Source organism: Ambystoma mexicanum, chromosome 2p (assembly GCF_040938575.1).
Source record: "Ambystoma mexicanum isolate Mex_15411 chromosome 2p, UKY_AmexF1_1, whole genome shotgun sequence".
NCBI lineage: Eukaryota > Metazoa > Chordata > Amphibia > Caudata > Ambystomatidae > Ambystoma > Ambystoma mexicanum.
The window spans coordinates 102,457,050-102,474,242 of record NC_090923.1 but is presented as its reverse complement, the minus strand read 5'-3'; the positions used below and the strand labels follow the sequence as shown (position 1 = coordinate 102,474,242).

Sequence of the window (17,193 nt, the reverse complement as noted above, 5' to 3'; positions counted from 1 at the left end):
CTCTGTTTTGGCAATGCCAGGATGTCCTTCCATCAGGGTATCATGATGACGGGAAATAACCAGTTCTTGCAATTCCTTTTCTGGCAAAAATAAGCGTCCTTGGAAGTAAGGTAAGCCATCCTTGACTGAAAAGTTAGACCCCCTTTTGATCCAATCCTGCAAGGCTGAAGAGTCCAGGAATTGTTTCGCTCGTGCTTGAATGTCTTCAAGGGTTTGTAAAGTGGTTATCCCCAAAATTCTTTGTTCGGGAATTATCGGCACAGGTTCTGAGTTTGTGTCTATTTCTTCCATTCCAAATCGGGATAGAGTGTCCGCCTTACCATTCTTATAGCCGGGGCGGTAGGTGATTACAAAATCGAACTCAGCAAAGAACAAAGCCCTTCGGAGCTGTCGAGACGATTGAGCCTTGGCAGTTTTTAAATATTGTAAATTTCGGTGATCAGTGATCGCGGTGATGGTATGCCGGGCGCCGAGGAGATAATGCCGCCAAGCCTTGAAGGCGGACTTAATGGCTAATAGTTCCTTATCGGTGATCGCATAATTTATCTCCGGCGGTCAGAACTTTCTGGACCAAAATGCTACGGGGTGCAGTTGGTTGGTTTCAGGGTCTCTCTGAGACAGGACAGCTCCCATGGCTAAGCTGGACGCGTCGGTTTCGACTATATATGGGAGATCGGGACGCGGGTGCTTCAAAATAGGTGCGGATGTGAACTTAGCTTTCAACTCCTGAAAGGCCTGTTCGGCTTCCTCGGTCCATTCAAAACGTTTATTTTTTCGCAAGAGTGCAGTGATGGGTTGCACCACACATGAAAACTCCGGGATAAACCTGCGATAAAAGTTGGCAAAACCAAGCATGCTTTGGACACCTTTCACCGAACTAGGTGATGGCCATTTGAGGATGGCATCCACTTTCCGTGAATCCATTCGGACCCCTTTAGGTGTCAGGATGAATCCGAGAAACTCAACCTCAGTGGTATGGAAAACACATTTTTCCAGCTTGGCAAACAGTTTGTGCTGGCGCAGTTTCTCTAGGACGGCCCTGACATGCTTTCTGTGATCAGATTCCGAAGAGGAGTACACAAGAATGTCATCGATATACACGACAACACAGACATCGATGAGTTCCCGAAGGACATCGTTCATGAAGAATTGGAAGGCTGCAGGCGCGTTGCACAACCCGAAAGGCATCACCTGGTATTCGAATAGTCCATATTTTGTACAGAAGTCCGTTTTCCATTCGTTGCCTTCTTTTACTCGTACCAGATGATAAGCCCCCCGGAGATCTAACTTGGTGTATACGCAAGCATCCTTCACCTGGTCAAGGAGTTCAGGGATCAGAGGCAGAGGGTAACGATTTTTAACAGTTATCTGGTTCAATGCGCGGTAATCGATACAAGTTCTAAGGTCGCCTTCTTTTTTAGGCACGAAGAACAAAGTTGAGGATGCCGGGGACTTTGACGGGCGAATGAAACCATTGGCGAGGTATTGATCTAAATATTGTCTCAAATGCAGATTCTCTGGTTCAGTAAGGGCGTAAATCCTGCTACAAGGGGGTTGTGCACCGGGCACCAGATCGATTTGGCAATCGTACGATCTGTGGGGAGGTAACGTGTTGGCCTGTTCCTTTTGGAAGACGTCCTGAAAGTCTTGGTACTCTGGAGGTAGTTGCACAGGGACAGAGGTTACTGATGCTAGATTAATCTTTGGATTTTCTGGGTAGCAGGTTTGTGCACAATCCGGGAAGGTTATTCTCTTCGCTCGCCAATCAATTCGAGGATTATGTGTCTCTAACCAAGGGATTCCGAGAATAAGCTGAAACTGTGGAGCCTTGATTACATCAAACACAACTGCCTCCCGATGGCCATCCGGACCTACAAGTGTCACCTCCGCTGTGGAATGTGTTACCGGTCCAGAGGCAATTTCGGTTCCATCTACTGTGGTGATGACATCTTTGTTGGTTTTAGGACGCAGAGGGAGGTTTATCCTAGAGACCAATTCTCGATCCGCATAGTTTCCTATAGCCCCGCTATCGATGTATGCTTTTATAGCATGCAACCGTTTAGGCTGTCCCGGATCTACGAGGACCATTGGCACAATGAAATGCGAGGTCTGAGAGTTAGTTTTCAAGCTTGGCAAGCGGACCCCTACGCTTGCCGGGCGTGGTCGTTTCCCGATACAGAGTTTCCATGGATTTTATCAGCGGTTCCTACCACCTTCTTGGGCGGCTTAACTGGGCAATCTCGTAGAAAGTGTCCAGAGGACCCACAATAAAGGCATAATTGCATCTGTCGTCTTCTTTCCCGTTCTTTTTGAGTTAGGGGTCCTTTAACACCTCCGATTTGCATAGGCTCCGAGGCATCAGCCCCCTTGGGGTTAGCGTGGGTCTTGGCCAACACCCGGGTTTCAAACTTGGACCGATCTGCTTTTCTGTTTTGCAGCCTGTGATCCAATTGGACCACTAAGTCTATATATTCAGTGCATTCTTGGGGCGGATTTACAACTTGTGCCAGGACATCTTTAAGTTCTCTGCGTAGACCTCGATAGAATAACGTGATTCTTTTATCCTCTGGCCAACCAGTTTCCACAATTAGTCTATTGAAGGTTGCAATGTAGGATAGAAGGTCTTGATTGCCCTGTCGCAGAGATAGAAGTTCGTCATCCAGAGCCTGTCCCTGGGAGTGTTGAGCAAATAACCTTTCCATGCTTGTTTGAAATCCTTGAAAATCACGAAGAATCGGGTCATCTTGAGTTACCAGTGGGACTGACCAATCGGCAGCACAGCCGCTGAGATATGACAACACAAAGGCTACCTTGGTCTGATCATTAGGGAAATCCCCAGGTCTGCATAGGAAGTGCAAACGACACTGATTCATGAATACGGCGAATCGTTTGGGGTCCCCAGCAAAGCGTTCAGGTGGGGCCAGCGGCATGTTTCCAGGTAGATTCATCTGCACCGGGTTACTGGAAACCACAGGAGCGGGGTTCCCCCCGGAACCGGGTAAAGGCGTTTGTCCAGCTTGACCTTGCAAAAGCTGTCTAGCCGGGTCATCAGCTCTATCCTTTATTACTTCCCTCCTGAGGGCACTAGTCTCTTGATGAGCAGCGTGTACTTCGGCCCGTAATTCCCCCAGTAATTGGGCCAACTGGTCAGTTTCGGAAGTTTCCATAGCGCCTGGGTGGGAATTTGTAGGAAGGCTTCGCGTTCTGTAATGCTCACCTGGTTCCCACGGGGGCGCTGGTCTAGTCTGGATTGCTGTGGCCTCTTCTAGCGTGATGCGCAGGACCCGGAACACCGATTGGACAGGACCTCCAAATCGTGCTTGCCTGGCCCGTAGGAATATCCTTCTGCAGATGAGAAAGGGGATTAACAGTCTGCAGAATAGTGTGCTAGCTCCCCCCTTTCCCCCTTCCCCCTTCGTTCCTCTCTAACTTCCTCCAAACCCCGGTTTAAGCTCACCTTATGGTTTGGAAGGATGAACTCTCCATCCTGCTTCTGGTGCAGGGGCGCGTGTTCGTCCAGTTACTTCACTGGTTTTCAGAATGGCGCTGGCAAAATCCACTTCACTTTCCTGAGCGATGCGCCGTAAGTATGAAAGTTCAAAGTTCAAGTGAGGCCCCCTTTATGTTGTCTTTCTAACCTGTGATCTGTCCTTTATTTATTTCAGGTGCAGAATGAAGGCGATGCGTCGAGGGGTTAAACTGCCGAGGTGAGTAGTGATGAGGGCGATCCCTTTAAATGTCCTTATCATTCCCCAGAAATGTCTCTTGTCCTTTTTCCCATAGGGGCCGGGGTACGGTACCTGCGAACGGGGCGGCTCAGACCCGAAATGTGGAAGAAAAGCCGGTAAGTATTATGGCTGTTAATCAGGCTTTCCTTCTGTGTTCCTTCTGCTCACCTTTTGTTTCTTCCTCTCTCCCCTAGGTGCAGAGATGTGGCGTCCGATGCTGACAGCCGCGATGGAGCCGGGAGATGTCTCGAGGACAGGTGAGTGAAGCGTGGCACTGCAGCGAGCAACGCGATGCTTTTAAATGGAAGTCTTTCTTCAGGGATGCTGGTGAGAAGATTCCGGATGCAGGTAAGAAGTTTGAAATAGTCCTTGGTTTTCACCTTTCTCTTCTCTTCCTTCCTTGCAGGTCTTCCAGGTACGAGGCGGGCGTGGCTGGAGTCCAGGAGCAGGAGCAGACACGGTGAGCGTTAAGCTGCAGGAAGCAAAACAACACGAAGCATGAGCTGCTGCCTGGGCGTGGCTTAAATAGCCTCCAAAGAAGTCCCAGGTATGTATCCTTCCCCAACTAGGTATGTATCCTTCCCTGGCCACGCCCGAGTGAAAAAATAGTCCCTTTGAAAAAATAGTCTCTTTCAGGTCTCAGGGAGGCCTGAAGCGTGCAGCATGGTCTGCATCAGGTAAGTGCACAAAACACCTCCCTTTATGAGCCTGGCGCCTATGGCGCCAGGACTGATGTCCAACATGAGCCTGGCGCCAAAGGCGCCAGGACTGAGTCCAGAGAGCCCCTATAAGGGGCCGCTGGGCTTTTACCCGAGGGCATGATGCCTGCTTCCGGGGGTGCTGGGCCTGGCCTGGTGCTCCGGGGGTAGGCATCATGACATTTTTCCGAGGTGTCCCCCGCTTAAGTTTCTCCTCTCGCAATGTGTTCTGGGTTCAGTTAGATAAACCTCTCTTGTTGAGATGTTCTGATACCACCTTCTTTTCTTGTCCCCCCTCAACTGGATTTATTTTTGTTATTGTTCCCTTTTTCCAAATAAGTCCACGGATAGAAGGGGGGGTGGTGATAGGATGGAGGTAATAGGTGTGGGGGGAGGAGAAATGCGCCCTCTCCACTTGGTTTGTTTAATTGTTCTTTCTGGGGGATTCTATTCCCCTTGCCACCTTCTTCCCTTTCCCCACCTCGTCTTGCCCGCCTTCTTCTGTGAGATTTGATGCTTTTCCCGGCGTATCATCCTATCTACCCCTTTTCTTTTTTGCTTTGGTACTGTGAGGCCTTACTTTATGTTAATGAACTCCTCCTCTGCTTCTTGCCCCCCTCTGCAGGGTCTCCCTACTTCACACCTCGATTATTCTCCCCCCACCCTTTTTTTTGTCTCTCTCCATGCACCTCTCTAGGCGATCCTTGTTGGGAGCCACTCTTTCGTTTACTTATTTACTTCCCCCAGAACAGGGGGGTGGGGAGGGCGAGGACCTCACCTTTCGCTTGTTATCTTCCCTCTCTGGGTGGAGGGGAGGTGAGAGACAATCTCTCTGTTCCAGTTCTTTCCCGGGATGGGCCAATGCAGTGGCTTATGTTTGCGGCTGTACTTCCAATCAGCTGGCCTTTTCCTTCCTCATGCGCGGTCGCCACTCCCTGCTTCTCTGCCTCTGGCATTTTAGCGGGGGGTGCTCGGCTCTCCTTCCGCTGCTACTGCTTCCCTGCCGGTAATCTTATGAACCGTGCCCCGGCTCCTTCGTTGCCCACCTCTCCACTGTTTCCACGCTTCCAGCCTGGAGTGCTGCATATCACCGCTCCCTTGGGCAGGGCTCCGTATTCCCTTCTTCTTGATTTCTTCTTTCGGTGGTCCGAACGCAGGACCTCTCATCCCTCAGCTCGATCTCTCTCCTTCATTCCCGGCTGGTCGTGCGAGGGGAATGCATATATAAACGCACCATGTTGCTTCTTTGTCATCTTTTTGTTGCAGCCATGTGGGAAGATACTCTCACTTACGTCCTCCTCCATCGGTCGACATCTTGGATCCTTGCGCATAAGGGTTTTATCTCTATTTGGCTAATCTAATTACTTACCTGTTCTTACTGGTTTTGGTACAACCTTTTTTTCCCTCTTACTTCACTCACTTTACTCCATACAGTCATTGAAAGTCTTGCATATGCTTGTGCACTGTAGTTTTTAAGTGTTGTGATGATCTTACAAATAGCGTCACTTTTTTGGGCAGAGGTGTAGGCCTTCCCTTTGGGCCTGGGTGGTGCGGCCACTAACCAGGAATCGCCCTGGGAGTGGCGCATCGCGTGTTCCAATGGAAAGGAGAACCACTTATGAAAAGGAGTGACGCTATATCTAGGCATGGACCCTTTAAGTACCCAGGTCCCTTTATCGTTCCCTGTTGTAAAAATTTCCAATTAGCCAATAACCGGGTAAATACTGCTGTTATCTTTGATCATGTCCCTCCCGCTCACATCAACAACCTCCCATGGAGGAAAAGAAAAAGGATTAATGAGAGAACATTTACACAACGATGGTCAAGAACATAACGATACCCTTGAACTGGGATTACTATATGAGTCAAATGGAAAGAGAAGGTGCAGAAAAGGAGAAGACGAGTGGGAGTCGTAGTAGTGGGAACAGCAGAGATGGCTACTGAATACCGAAAGGTCAAATATCGAGATCCGTGATCCGAGAGGAGAGACAGGGGGAAGTAGGGAGAGAGAACCTGCACTCCCTTCTCTATCCCAAAACTGCAGACTGGATCTGGGCTTCAAGAATACCACAGAATCGGTATCGCGCTGAAACAAAATACTACCGAGGTCCAGGCAGGAGGCAACAGCAGTGAAGATGCGAGTTCTGGGGACCGAACCCACCGACCCTGAAGAAAGGCCTACCACAACTAAGGGAAGAAGTGTCCCAAACACTGCAGGGACACCAAGCACTTACAGATTGTGAAAACAGCAAAGGTGTTCAGTCTCTCTTCTTCACAACACCATAAAGGGGTTATCTTGTTCCTTTCCCCTTTGAGATGCCAGGAGCGAAAGGGGTACCTCAAAAGGGTAAAACACATCCGGACTAGTCTTTAAAAATAGTGACCAGAGAACCGGCAGGGTCCCTTAAAAGAGAGGATTCCGTACGAAGAAACCCTAAGCATTGGAAGCATCACGACACCCATAGTCGGGATAACCACTCCCAAAATGATACTCAGTGCGTGAGCATAGTGAAATCAGCATCTTGTTTGCATAGTTAAAAGACACGTGCCTCCAGACATGCCTGAGGTACAACAAAACAACTTAAAAGCTTCCTTGCCCATCAGTGCCATGAGTGCATACCAGACAAAACTCAAAGGTACTCTCGCACTCATCTTTGTCTCAGTACAGCCTCGGGCTCCAGACCACAAGAGTCGAGTCGTTGAACACGGAGAAGAGCAATATTGTCTAAGTCTTACGGTTCCCAAGACCTGAAGAAGAACCAGTGAAGAACTCCTTGATCTAAGGTATTTGGGGAGACGCTAAAGTCCTGGTGGGACCTGGGACCTAAATCTAACTATCCCTTAGTGTAGATCACTTTTGACCTTGAGTACAGGCCCAATATCAAGGACTACGAAAAGGTCTACTACTATTAAAATCGTTGGCGGGACACAGACTTTTGAGTTTGTTTGCTTCGGCAGATTTTGTTGAACTTTGTTTTGTACACAAGAACACTTTGTGCCTTTATCCATTTATTTATTATTTCATTTATAAAGCGCACAGCAACCCATAGGCATCTTGGCGCTGTTCCAACCAGTTACTTGCGTGGTAAACAGATACATACAAGGAATGGGAGACAGTTACAAATAGCCACATTTTAAGGGCTTTCCGGAAAGACCCAGTAGGAGGGCTCCACTCTCAGGGAGGGTCGGAGGGAGTTCCATTGCTTGGCAGCGATGGCAGGCAAACTGGAATCTCTGGCTTTGCTGCATTTCACTTTGGGTAGGCAGAGTCGGTGTGTATAGGGGGTTCTGGTGGGCCTTGAAGAATGCGCTTTGGTAATTTTGTTAGTGAGGTAGGGGTGCGGTATTGGAGAGGCACCTATGGGTGAAAGAGGATGTTTTGAAGGTGATTCTCTCACGGATGGGCAGCCAGTGTACTGCCCTCCTCGCGGCTGTGATGTGGTCCTGTTTGGGGATGTTGAGCGCTGCTCGAAGTGCATTGTTTTGCACGGTTTGGAGCTTTTGTATGTTTTGGGAGGAGGTGCCTGCAAAGAAGACGCTGCAATATTCAAGCCTGGCACTGATGACTGCACATACAATGGTCAGGTAGCTGTCTTGGGAGAGAGAGGGTTTAGCAGCGTTGATCAATTTGGTTGTGCAGGCTGCAGATGTTGCAATAGCATTCACGTGGCAAGTCTGTGAAAGAAAAGCATACATGTGGATGCTTAACGTCTTCACTGAGGTGGAGTTGGGTATGTGGCTGTTGTTAATTTTGAATGCTGTGTATTGGGAGCTGAGTTTCTTGATTGTGGCAAGGGAGCCTATCAGCAGGGTTTCAGTTTTGTCATCGTTGAGGCATAGGTGGTTGGAGAGGACTGGATGGTTGTGTATGTGGCGTCAAGAGTATTGGAGCCTGTTCCATAGTTGCCAGTGAGGGGTAGGAGGATTTGTGTGTTATCAGCGTAGTTGGTATAGGCTATGCAGAGAGAATCTAGAATGTCGAAGAGGGTGCCTTGTGGTGCTCCGCATGGGATAGGGGAAGGGGACACAGGCATTGTTGGCGAATACTCTCATAACTCTACCCTCTAGAAAGGAGGTGATGCAAACTGTGGCTTCGGGGGAGAAGTTGGCAGAGGTGGTGGCAGAGTATGTTGTGGTTGACAAGGTCAAAGGCTGCCAAGAGGTCAAGCAGGAGGGGAAGGGTGGGTTTCCCTGAGTCTCTGAGTTTGTCTATCTGATTTTTTAGGTCTAGTAATGCTGATTATGTCCCATGGCCAGGACGGAATCCGAATTGTCGCAATGCCACGATGTGGTTGGTTTCCAGGCATTGTTGGATCTGCAGGTATGCTGCTCTGTCAATGATTTTCAGTAAGAATGGGACTGTGGTGATTGGCAGCTAGTTCTTGGGAATAGCTGGGTCTAAGGTTGGGTTTTTTATAATGGGAGAACCCAGGCTTCCTTGATGCTGGAGGGTACGATGCCTGTGTCAAGGGAGGCATTGATAAAAGAGGTCAAGAGCGGTACAAGGGCTTCTCAGAAATCCTTGACGATGGGGGCTGGGCATACATCCCCTTTACATTTGGATGGGCTGAGGCTTTTGAGGATGGAGAGGACTTTCGCTTCTGTGACAATATTGAATCGAAAAAACTGGGCGGAGCTGTGGGAGGTGGACGGCGCAGTGGAGTGTGGCTGGGGTTGTAAGGTTGCTGGTTTATTTTTCATCTTCTTATTTAGAGAGTTAATGTTGTTGAGCATGGCTGATTGGATTTTTGTGCACCAGGCTGCATCCTTGGTGATGAAGGTTGGCGGGGTGGATGGGTTTTCGAGGTCTCTGAGAAAAGTGAAGATTTCTCTGGAGTCCAACTTGGTGTTGTTCATTCTTGTATTGAAAGTGGTGGATTTGGCAGAGATGATGGCGTTCTTGTAAGTTTTGGATGCCTTGGTAAACACCATTTTGATGGGTGGGGGCGACGGATTTCTTTTCAATCTAGTTTCTGCTAGTCGTTTTTTGTCTCGCAGGTCGTTGAGATCTGTGGTGAACCAGGAGTGAAGTTGTCTAGTGGGTTTGCCTTTGCGTTGGGTCAAGGGGTGGCAGTGTGAACTGCAGAACTTAGGATGGTTGTGTAGATTTTTGCTACAGGGTTAGGGTCTTCTAGGTGATGGGGTTCTAGGTATGATGTAACTAATAGTGTCAGAATGCGATCTTTGGTGAGTTTGCGTGATGTACGTTTGAGTGCAGGGGGGAGAGTAATGGGGAGGATTTGGTTGTCTTGGGGTGGTGAATGGAAAAGGAGATATTGTGGTCGGGACAGGGGCATGGGGTATTGGAGTCTACCGTAATCTGGCAGTTAAGGTCAGTGATCCAGTCGAGTGTACTGCCTTTGCTGTGAGTGGGGTCAGTGACACAATGTTTGAAGTTAAGGGCTTTCAGAGAGTTTGAGACAGAGGTGACTTGGTGGTCAGAGGGGTCGTTGGTTGAGGTCGCTGAGGAGGATGATTTGGCATTAGGTTTTAATGTTGTTACTAATGATGTGGAGTAGGTTTTCCTCGAAGGTGAGAATTGGTCCAGGTGGGCGGTAGGTGATGGTACTGGCCGGTGAGGTAGTTTATTTGAGTGAGAGGATATCTCTACTCAACTCAAGGGTCTTATGGGTAAGGAGTCTTTTTTCTAATACTGCAACTCCTCCTCCTTTTGCATTGGGTCTGTCTTTACAGTATATGGTATATCCAGGAGGGATTGTTAGGGATAGGGCAGGGCTGGATGCTTCATGGAGCCAGGTTTCTGAGATGGCTAGGGCATGTAGATTGTGTGCAGTGAGGAGGTCATGGATGCCTAGAGCGTGGGCAGTGAGGGAGCCTGTGTTGACTAGTGCTGAGGTCTTAAAGGGGGCATGAGAATGGTTTCTAGTTGTGATGGTGTCACTCTCTGAAGTAGAGGGTCAGTCTGGGACAGTTGTGTGTTGAGAGGCAGTGTTTTCCAGTTGCAGGGCGTAGCTAGAGGTAATTGTGCGGAGGGCTTTACTTTGGAACTATTATTTCATCACAAGGAGCACCATTTGTATCTACTAGGAATACGCTGGGAGGAGGAAGTCATCCTCACACGTCTATCAGAACTTTGTTTTGAGACATTTTCTTTGTCCAGATAAACTATCAATTTTTAAAAAGGGGCAGAAAGTAATTCCCCTTAGAGCACAGGGGATCTTATATTTAGGTTAGGTTTTGTTGTAGTGTTAGGGGTGGCAGGGTTTTGACCAGGACTGCTTATTTTAAGAACTCGACTAACCTGACCGCCTCAGTTTGTCTTTTGTTAGGTAGAGAAACCACATTAGAATAGGGATAGATAGGCGTTTGCTTTTGTGTGTAATAATAAAAATACTTTGAAACTCATATCTTGGCCTGTCTCCTGCTTACGTGAACGCCACACTGTCTTTAAGGTTAAGTGTATGAGTTCTGGTCAGGACCCCTAACTGTGGATCTACATATATGCTTGATAGAAGTTGAGTGATTATACTTATCTGAAGAAGCTTTCCTTGCTTAGTGTGTAAAGGCATAATAAATCATTGTGTATTTTTGTACTTCTTTGTCTAACTGGAATTATTAAAGTGCAGTGTGTGTGTCTCATTGAAGCCCTAGACTACTGTCACATCCCTCATGACACTAAAGCCTTGCTGCTCTGCTACCTACCTTGATGGGTTGGGGCTAGACTTCAGTGTCTTTCCGGTTCATCATAATAGGTTGGCCCCAGGGTTAGTTTTGGAAATACATCTCGACACCCATCTAAGATTACGCCCATGGAATCATGTTCCTTCCAAAATAAAAGGGATGTAACAGGTGAAGTTGGGCCCTTTTTATTCCCCAAAGATGCTAGTGAATTGCAGAGCCACTATTATTTTTCAATTTTTAAGTAATCAAATTTGGAATTATTTGCTATTGGTACGTAGAGGATACCCACATTTACTGTAAGGTCAATTGCTCTTACAATGAAGAGGAGAGCTTTGATTGCTGCTTTGCTCGAGTAGAGTATTTAATTTTAGATGGTGTTCTGCAGTTCAATCCCAACAAAATTTAGATTAACCTCCGAGGCCACATAAATACTTTTTGTTGCCCTTCGTGACACAGCCCCCCTTACTTTTCAGATGGCCTCTAATTTTGTAATCGCAGTTAAAAACCTGGACATTTATTGCCATACAGAACTTGACACGAATCCTCAAATTAATGAACTTCTGAAAGCATCTTTCTATTATCTCTGCTTACTTCTTCGGTGTGTTACTCTGAGAAGGACACAGCACTATGGTGATTTCTAGATATGTGTGTGCTATACACATTACCCACATAAATGCATGCATGCTCTGTGTGTTGGCAAGAAATACCACACGATTTTGTCTTCCCTTATCAATTCTAAACTAGATTACTGTAATTCGTTGTTTTTTAGGACTCCACAATGTTAAGCTTGCTCACTTACAGAAAGTTCAAAGCTCTGCAGTTGAATTGACTTTTAATAGGATCTCCATGCAACGATCGCTCAATTGGTTTCCCGCAAAAAAGTTGAATATCTTTTAAAGTTCTCTGCTTAATTGTCAAATGTCTACAAGGAATTGCATCTAATTCCTTAGAAAATAAGATTCACCTCTATAAGCCTGTTCGTACTTTACGTTTAGAGACTCTAAGCTTGTTTAAGATTCCTAAATCTAATTTTAAAGATAAGGATAGTCGTGTATTTTCTGCTGCTATTCCCCCGCTTTGGAATGTGTTCACATTCCCTATGCACAAGGCTGAGGGCCTTTCGTAAAGTCTTCAAGACATGGCTTTCCTGTTAAATATTTGTGTGTTGTTTAATTTTTTGATTAGTTTGCATGTTTTTAGTTAGTAGAGAGCTTGCACCTTGGTGCAGTTAGTCTTACTCAGAAATCGCGATCTTCCTTCTTGGAATTCTGTGAACCGTGCCCACTGACTCTGCAGCCTGCTTCCCAACCTGAGAGGTTGTAAATCTGGTCAGTAATGTTCTCGGGCACATGAATCCGATTTGTGCCCTTGTTGTTCTGTGTGCAGCTGGCAACAACTATTGCGGACTGTTATTGTAGGGATACCACTGGTGCCTGTTCCATTTGTTTTCTGATTGGCTGGTTAAGTTTGTTACTGGCAGCTACCTCCAGCACAGAGAAAAAGGACTCGTGGTTATATCTGTAACCAGGAGCAAGGCAGATACCACTGGGGAGGGCGGAAGTTAGGGCATTTACTGGCATGTACCACAGCACGACTTTTGCATTGAAATGCTGCTAAATTTGATACGTTAGTCCCTTTTGCTCCATCCTAATAAGACGTTGTCCTGAGGAAGGGAATGCGACGTAGTATCTATTTGGATTACACATCAATCGGAGATGGTGGTGAATGTTCAATTGTCATCATTTGTGGAATAAAGAAGGGACAGGGCTGCAAAAGAGCAAGCTAACAGCACGAAATCTAAAGAGACACTGTACCATCTGCAAAAGCAACCAATGTTTACATTATTCTATTTATAAATAAAGAGACACTGCACCAGCTGCAAAAGCAACCAATGTTTACATTATTGTATTTATAAATAAAGAGACACTGCACCAGCTGCAAAAGCAACCTATGTTTACATTATTCTATTTATAAATAAAGAGACACTTTATTTTATTTATAAATAAAGAGACACTGCACCAGCTGCAAAAGCAACCAATGTTTACATTATTTTATTTATAAATAAAGAGACACTGCACCAGCTGCAAAAGCAACCAATGTTTACATTATTTTATTTATAAATAAAGAGACACTGCACCAGCTGCAAAAGCAACCAATGTTTACATTGTTTTATTTATAAATAAAGATATCCTGTACCAGCTGCAAAAGCAACCAATGTTTACAATGTTTTATTTATAAATAAAGAGACACTGTACCAGCTGCAAAAGCAACCAATGTTTACATTATTTTATTTATAAATAAAGAGACACTGTACCAGCTGCAAAAGCAACCAATGATTAGATCCGGCGCGCAGGAGATCTTTTAGAGGGTGGGTTCATTGCCCTCAGGCTACTCGTCAACTTTCAGGTCCAGTCCTTACAAAGAATCCACAAAATCTCAACTGCAGACTTTACCAGGAAAGTACTACTGATGAAGCACCTCTCCTACTCACATAGCACCAGCAGTCCATCCATTGAGCATCATCAGGGATGCTTCTCTGAATGAGATAAGATGAGGGACTTCCCTGAAGAGCACTACACTGCTACACCTGCTCCAATGGCACAGATTTCTGATGTTCCAAGACAAAGCAAAGGCCCGCAGCACAGAGGTCTGTGAAAGACATATTCCCACGCCAACCTCTTTACATAATGCAGCGCCCCATTCTATGACCACAATATTCAAGGAAAGTATCTACCACACACATATACATGCACCACACTGCTCCAAGGGCGCAGATTTCTGATGCTCCAAGACAAAGCAAAGGCCCGGAGCACAGAGGTCGGTGAAAGACATATTCCCACGCCAATCTCTTTACATAATGCAGCGCCCCATTCTATGACCCCAATATTCAGGAAAAGTATCTAACACACACATATACATGCACCACACTGCTCCAAGGGCACAGATTTCTGATGCTCCAAGACAAAGTAAAGGCCCGGAACACAGAGGTCTGTGAAAGACATATTCCCACGCCAACCTCTTTACATAATGCAGCGTCCCTTTCTATGACCCCAATATTCAGGAAAAGTATCTAACACACACATATCCATGCACCACACTGCTCCAGGGGCACAGATTTCTGATGCTCCAAGACAAAGCAAGGCACGGAACACAGAGGTCTGTGAAAGACATATTCCCACGCCAACCTCTTTACATAATGCAGCATCCCATTCAATGACCCCAATATTCAGGAAAAGTATCTAACACACACATATCCATGCACCACACTGCTCCAGGGGCACAGATTTCTGATGCTCCAAGACAAAGCAAAGGCCCGGAGCACAGAGGTCTGTGAAAGACATATTCCCATGCCAACCTCTTTGCATAATGCAGCGTCCCATTCTATGACCTCAATATTCAGGAAAAGTATCTAACACACACATATCCATGCACCACACTGCTCCAGGGGCACAGATTTCTGATGCTCCAAGACAAAGCAAAGGCCCGGAGCACAGAGGTCTGTGAAAGACATATTCCCATGCCAACCTCTTTGCATAATGCAGCGTCCCATTCTATGACCTCAATATTCAGGAAAAGTATCTAACACACACATATCCATGCAAGCAGCAAGTCAATAAGACTCATTGGGCCTTTGAGCAAGATGTGCCCACAGTCACACAGGTGAAACCTTCCAGCCACAATTCCCCTTCCTCTTTACATTAAAATGATCTCCCTTAGATTTGCCACATCGAACACAGCTGCCTATCAGTTGAGAAGTTTGCAATGTTTTCCAATTGAAAACCTTAGTCACTTATTCAAAATCTGACATTTTCTCTAGAATTCCTGACTTACCCTGACAACCAATTAGATAAACGTCCACTTCCAGGTCCCGGAAATCTTTGAAAATCTAAAAGAAATGAAACAAATAGCCATCAATCATTTGTACCAGTACCAATATGTGTTGTTGCATTGTGTTGTTGCATGTTTTTTTTAGGTTTGACCAGCTGATATACTATTCCCCCACTGTATAGGCAAACTATGTAGAATGAAACATAAACAGACATTTTCAGCATTGCAATTACCCATAGCACAAATAACATGATACCGGTCACATGCCTCAGGGCTTTGGACTACAACTGCCCCAGAGGCGTTTAGGAGGTGCTGTTTTGAAGTTATTATTTAGAATTGCAGCAAAGAATGCTTCTGTCTGTTTGCTTAATTCTGGCTGCGTGAACTTATGAATTCAAAAAGAGAAGTGTCACACTCGCCTTTGTGTTTTTAACAGAATCAAGACTTTTCTAAAAGCTATTCTGGAAAATCTTCATTGTCCTTTACTCTCTGTATGTGGCCCCGTTTGCAGCTCTGGCCCACAAATTAGGTGAGAGACAATACATTGCATTATTGACCACTTAAACAGTCAGAAGTGCTACACTTGCACAAACGCAAAAGGTGTCATCCCAACATTGGTATCTAAATAATGATCAAACGTTCCCACCTGCTGTTTTCCTTACATTTTTCAGAACCTTGAGAGTGACAGTGTCCACAGAGCTGACCACAGACAGGTCCAGCAGCAGGGAGTGGAAAGGTGGATGGTCAAGACCCAGGGTTTCCAGAGTGGGCTCTTCTGTTATCTTGGGGAGTTTGTTGGTTTGATCTTCTATGTCCACAATGACTCCTTTTGACACTGACATGTACTTCATTATTTTCTCCTACAAAATAAGAATACTTTGAAAGTTACTTTGGCCAAAGTGTTTTGTGATTTAACATGACAGATCACGGATTGTGCTCTCTCTCTCCAACAGAGGTCACTCAGGTGAACAGCACTAGATAGCAAGTCATCTTTAACTGAGCCACATCCAGGTCCCACATAAGTAGAACTGAAAGGGTAGACCCCTTTATGAGTCTCTTGCAGAACATTTGTATTGTCAAGCACGTGCCAGCCGTGCTGTGCACCAGAAGAAGCCAGTCCCATACTGCAGGTGAAGCTTCCAGTCATGATTCACCCATGCAACTACCAACCATGCTGTGTGCAGGGAGCTGCTGGCTGCAGAGCATATAGGAGCTCACCCTTGCTGCATGAATGGGGATACCATTCATGCTGAGCACAGGAAGCTGCCTCCCATGCTGCATGCAGGGAGATACGATACCAGTTATACTGAACACTGGGCGCTGCCACCCATCATGCATGCAGGGAGATACCAGTCATGCTGAGCACAGGGTGCTGCCACCCATGCTGCATGCAGGGAGATATCAGCACATACTGAGCACAGGAAGCTGCCACCCATCATGCATGCAGGGAGATACCAGTCATGCTGAGCACAGGAAGCTGCCACACATGCTGCATGCATGGAGATACCAGCACATACTGAGCACAGGAAGCTGCCACCCATGCTGTATGCAGGGAGATACCAGTCATACTGAGCACAGGAAGCTTCCACCCATGCTGCATGCAGGGAGATACCAGCACATACTGAGCACAGGAAGCTGCCACCCATGCTGTATGCAGGGAGATATCAGTCATGCTGAGCACAGGAAGCTGCCACACATCATGCATGCAGGGAGATACCAGTCATGCTGAGCACAGGAAGCTTCCACCCATGCTGCATGCAGGGAGATACCAGCACATACTGAGCACAGGAAGCTGCCACCCATGCTGCATGCAGGGAGATATCAGTCATGCTGAGCACAGGAAGCTGCCACACATCATGCATGCAGGGAGATACCAGTCATGCTGAGCACAGGAAGCTGCCACACATGCTGCATGCATGGAGATACCAGCACATACTGAGCACAGGAAGCTGCCACCAATGCTGTATGCAGGGAGATACCAGTCATACTGAGCACAGGAAGCTGCCATCCATGCTGCATGCAGGGAGATATCAGTCATGCTGAGCACAGGAAGCTGCCACACATCATGCATGCAGGCAGATACCAGCACATGCTGAGCACAGGAAGCTGCCACCCATGCTGCATGCAGGGAGATACCAGTCATACTGAGCACAGGGCGCTGCCACCCATCATGCATGCAGGGAGATACCAGTCATGCTGAGCACAGGAAGCTGCCACACATCATGCATGCAGGGAGATACCAGCACATACTCAGCACAGGAAGCTGCCACCCATGCTGCATGCAGGGAGATATCAGT

At 46.7% G+C, this 17,193-nt stretch overlaps 1 protein-coding gene across 3 annotated transcripts in view; it reads right to left on the bottom strand.

Moving 5' to 3' along the window:
• LOC138566252 (solute carrier family 26 member 6-like) overlaps window positions 1–17,193 on the bottom strand; it is a 1,150,832-nt gene that overhangs the window by 103,702 nt on the left and 1,029,937 nt on the right. For all 3 annotated transcript variants that reach the window (XM_069643338.1, XM_069643340.1, XM_069643339.1), the window contains exons 18-19: window positions 15,559–15,756; window positions 14,900–14,954 (exon numbers count right to left, since the gene is read on the bottom strand). In XM_069643338.1, the coding sequence (XP_069499439.1) occupies window positions 14,900–14,954; window positions 15,559–15,756 (253 nt within the window). The remainder of the gene's footprint in view (window positions 1–14,899; window positions 14,955–15,558; window positions 15,757–17,193) is intronic.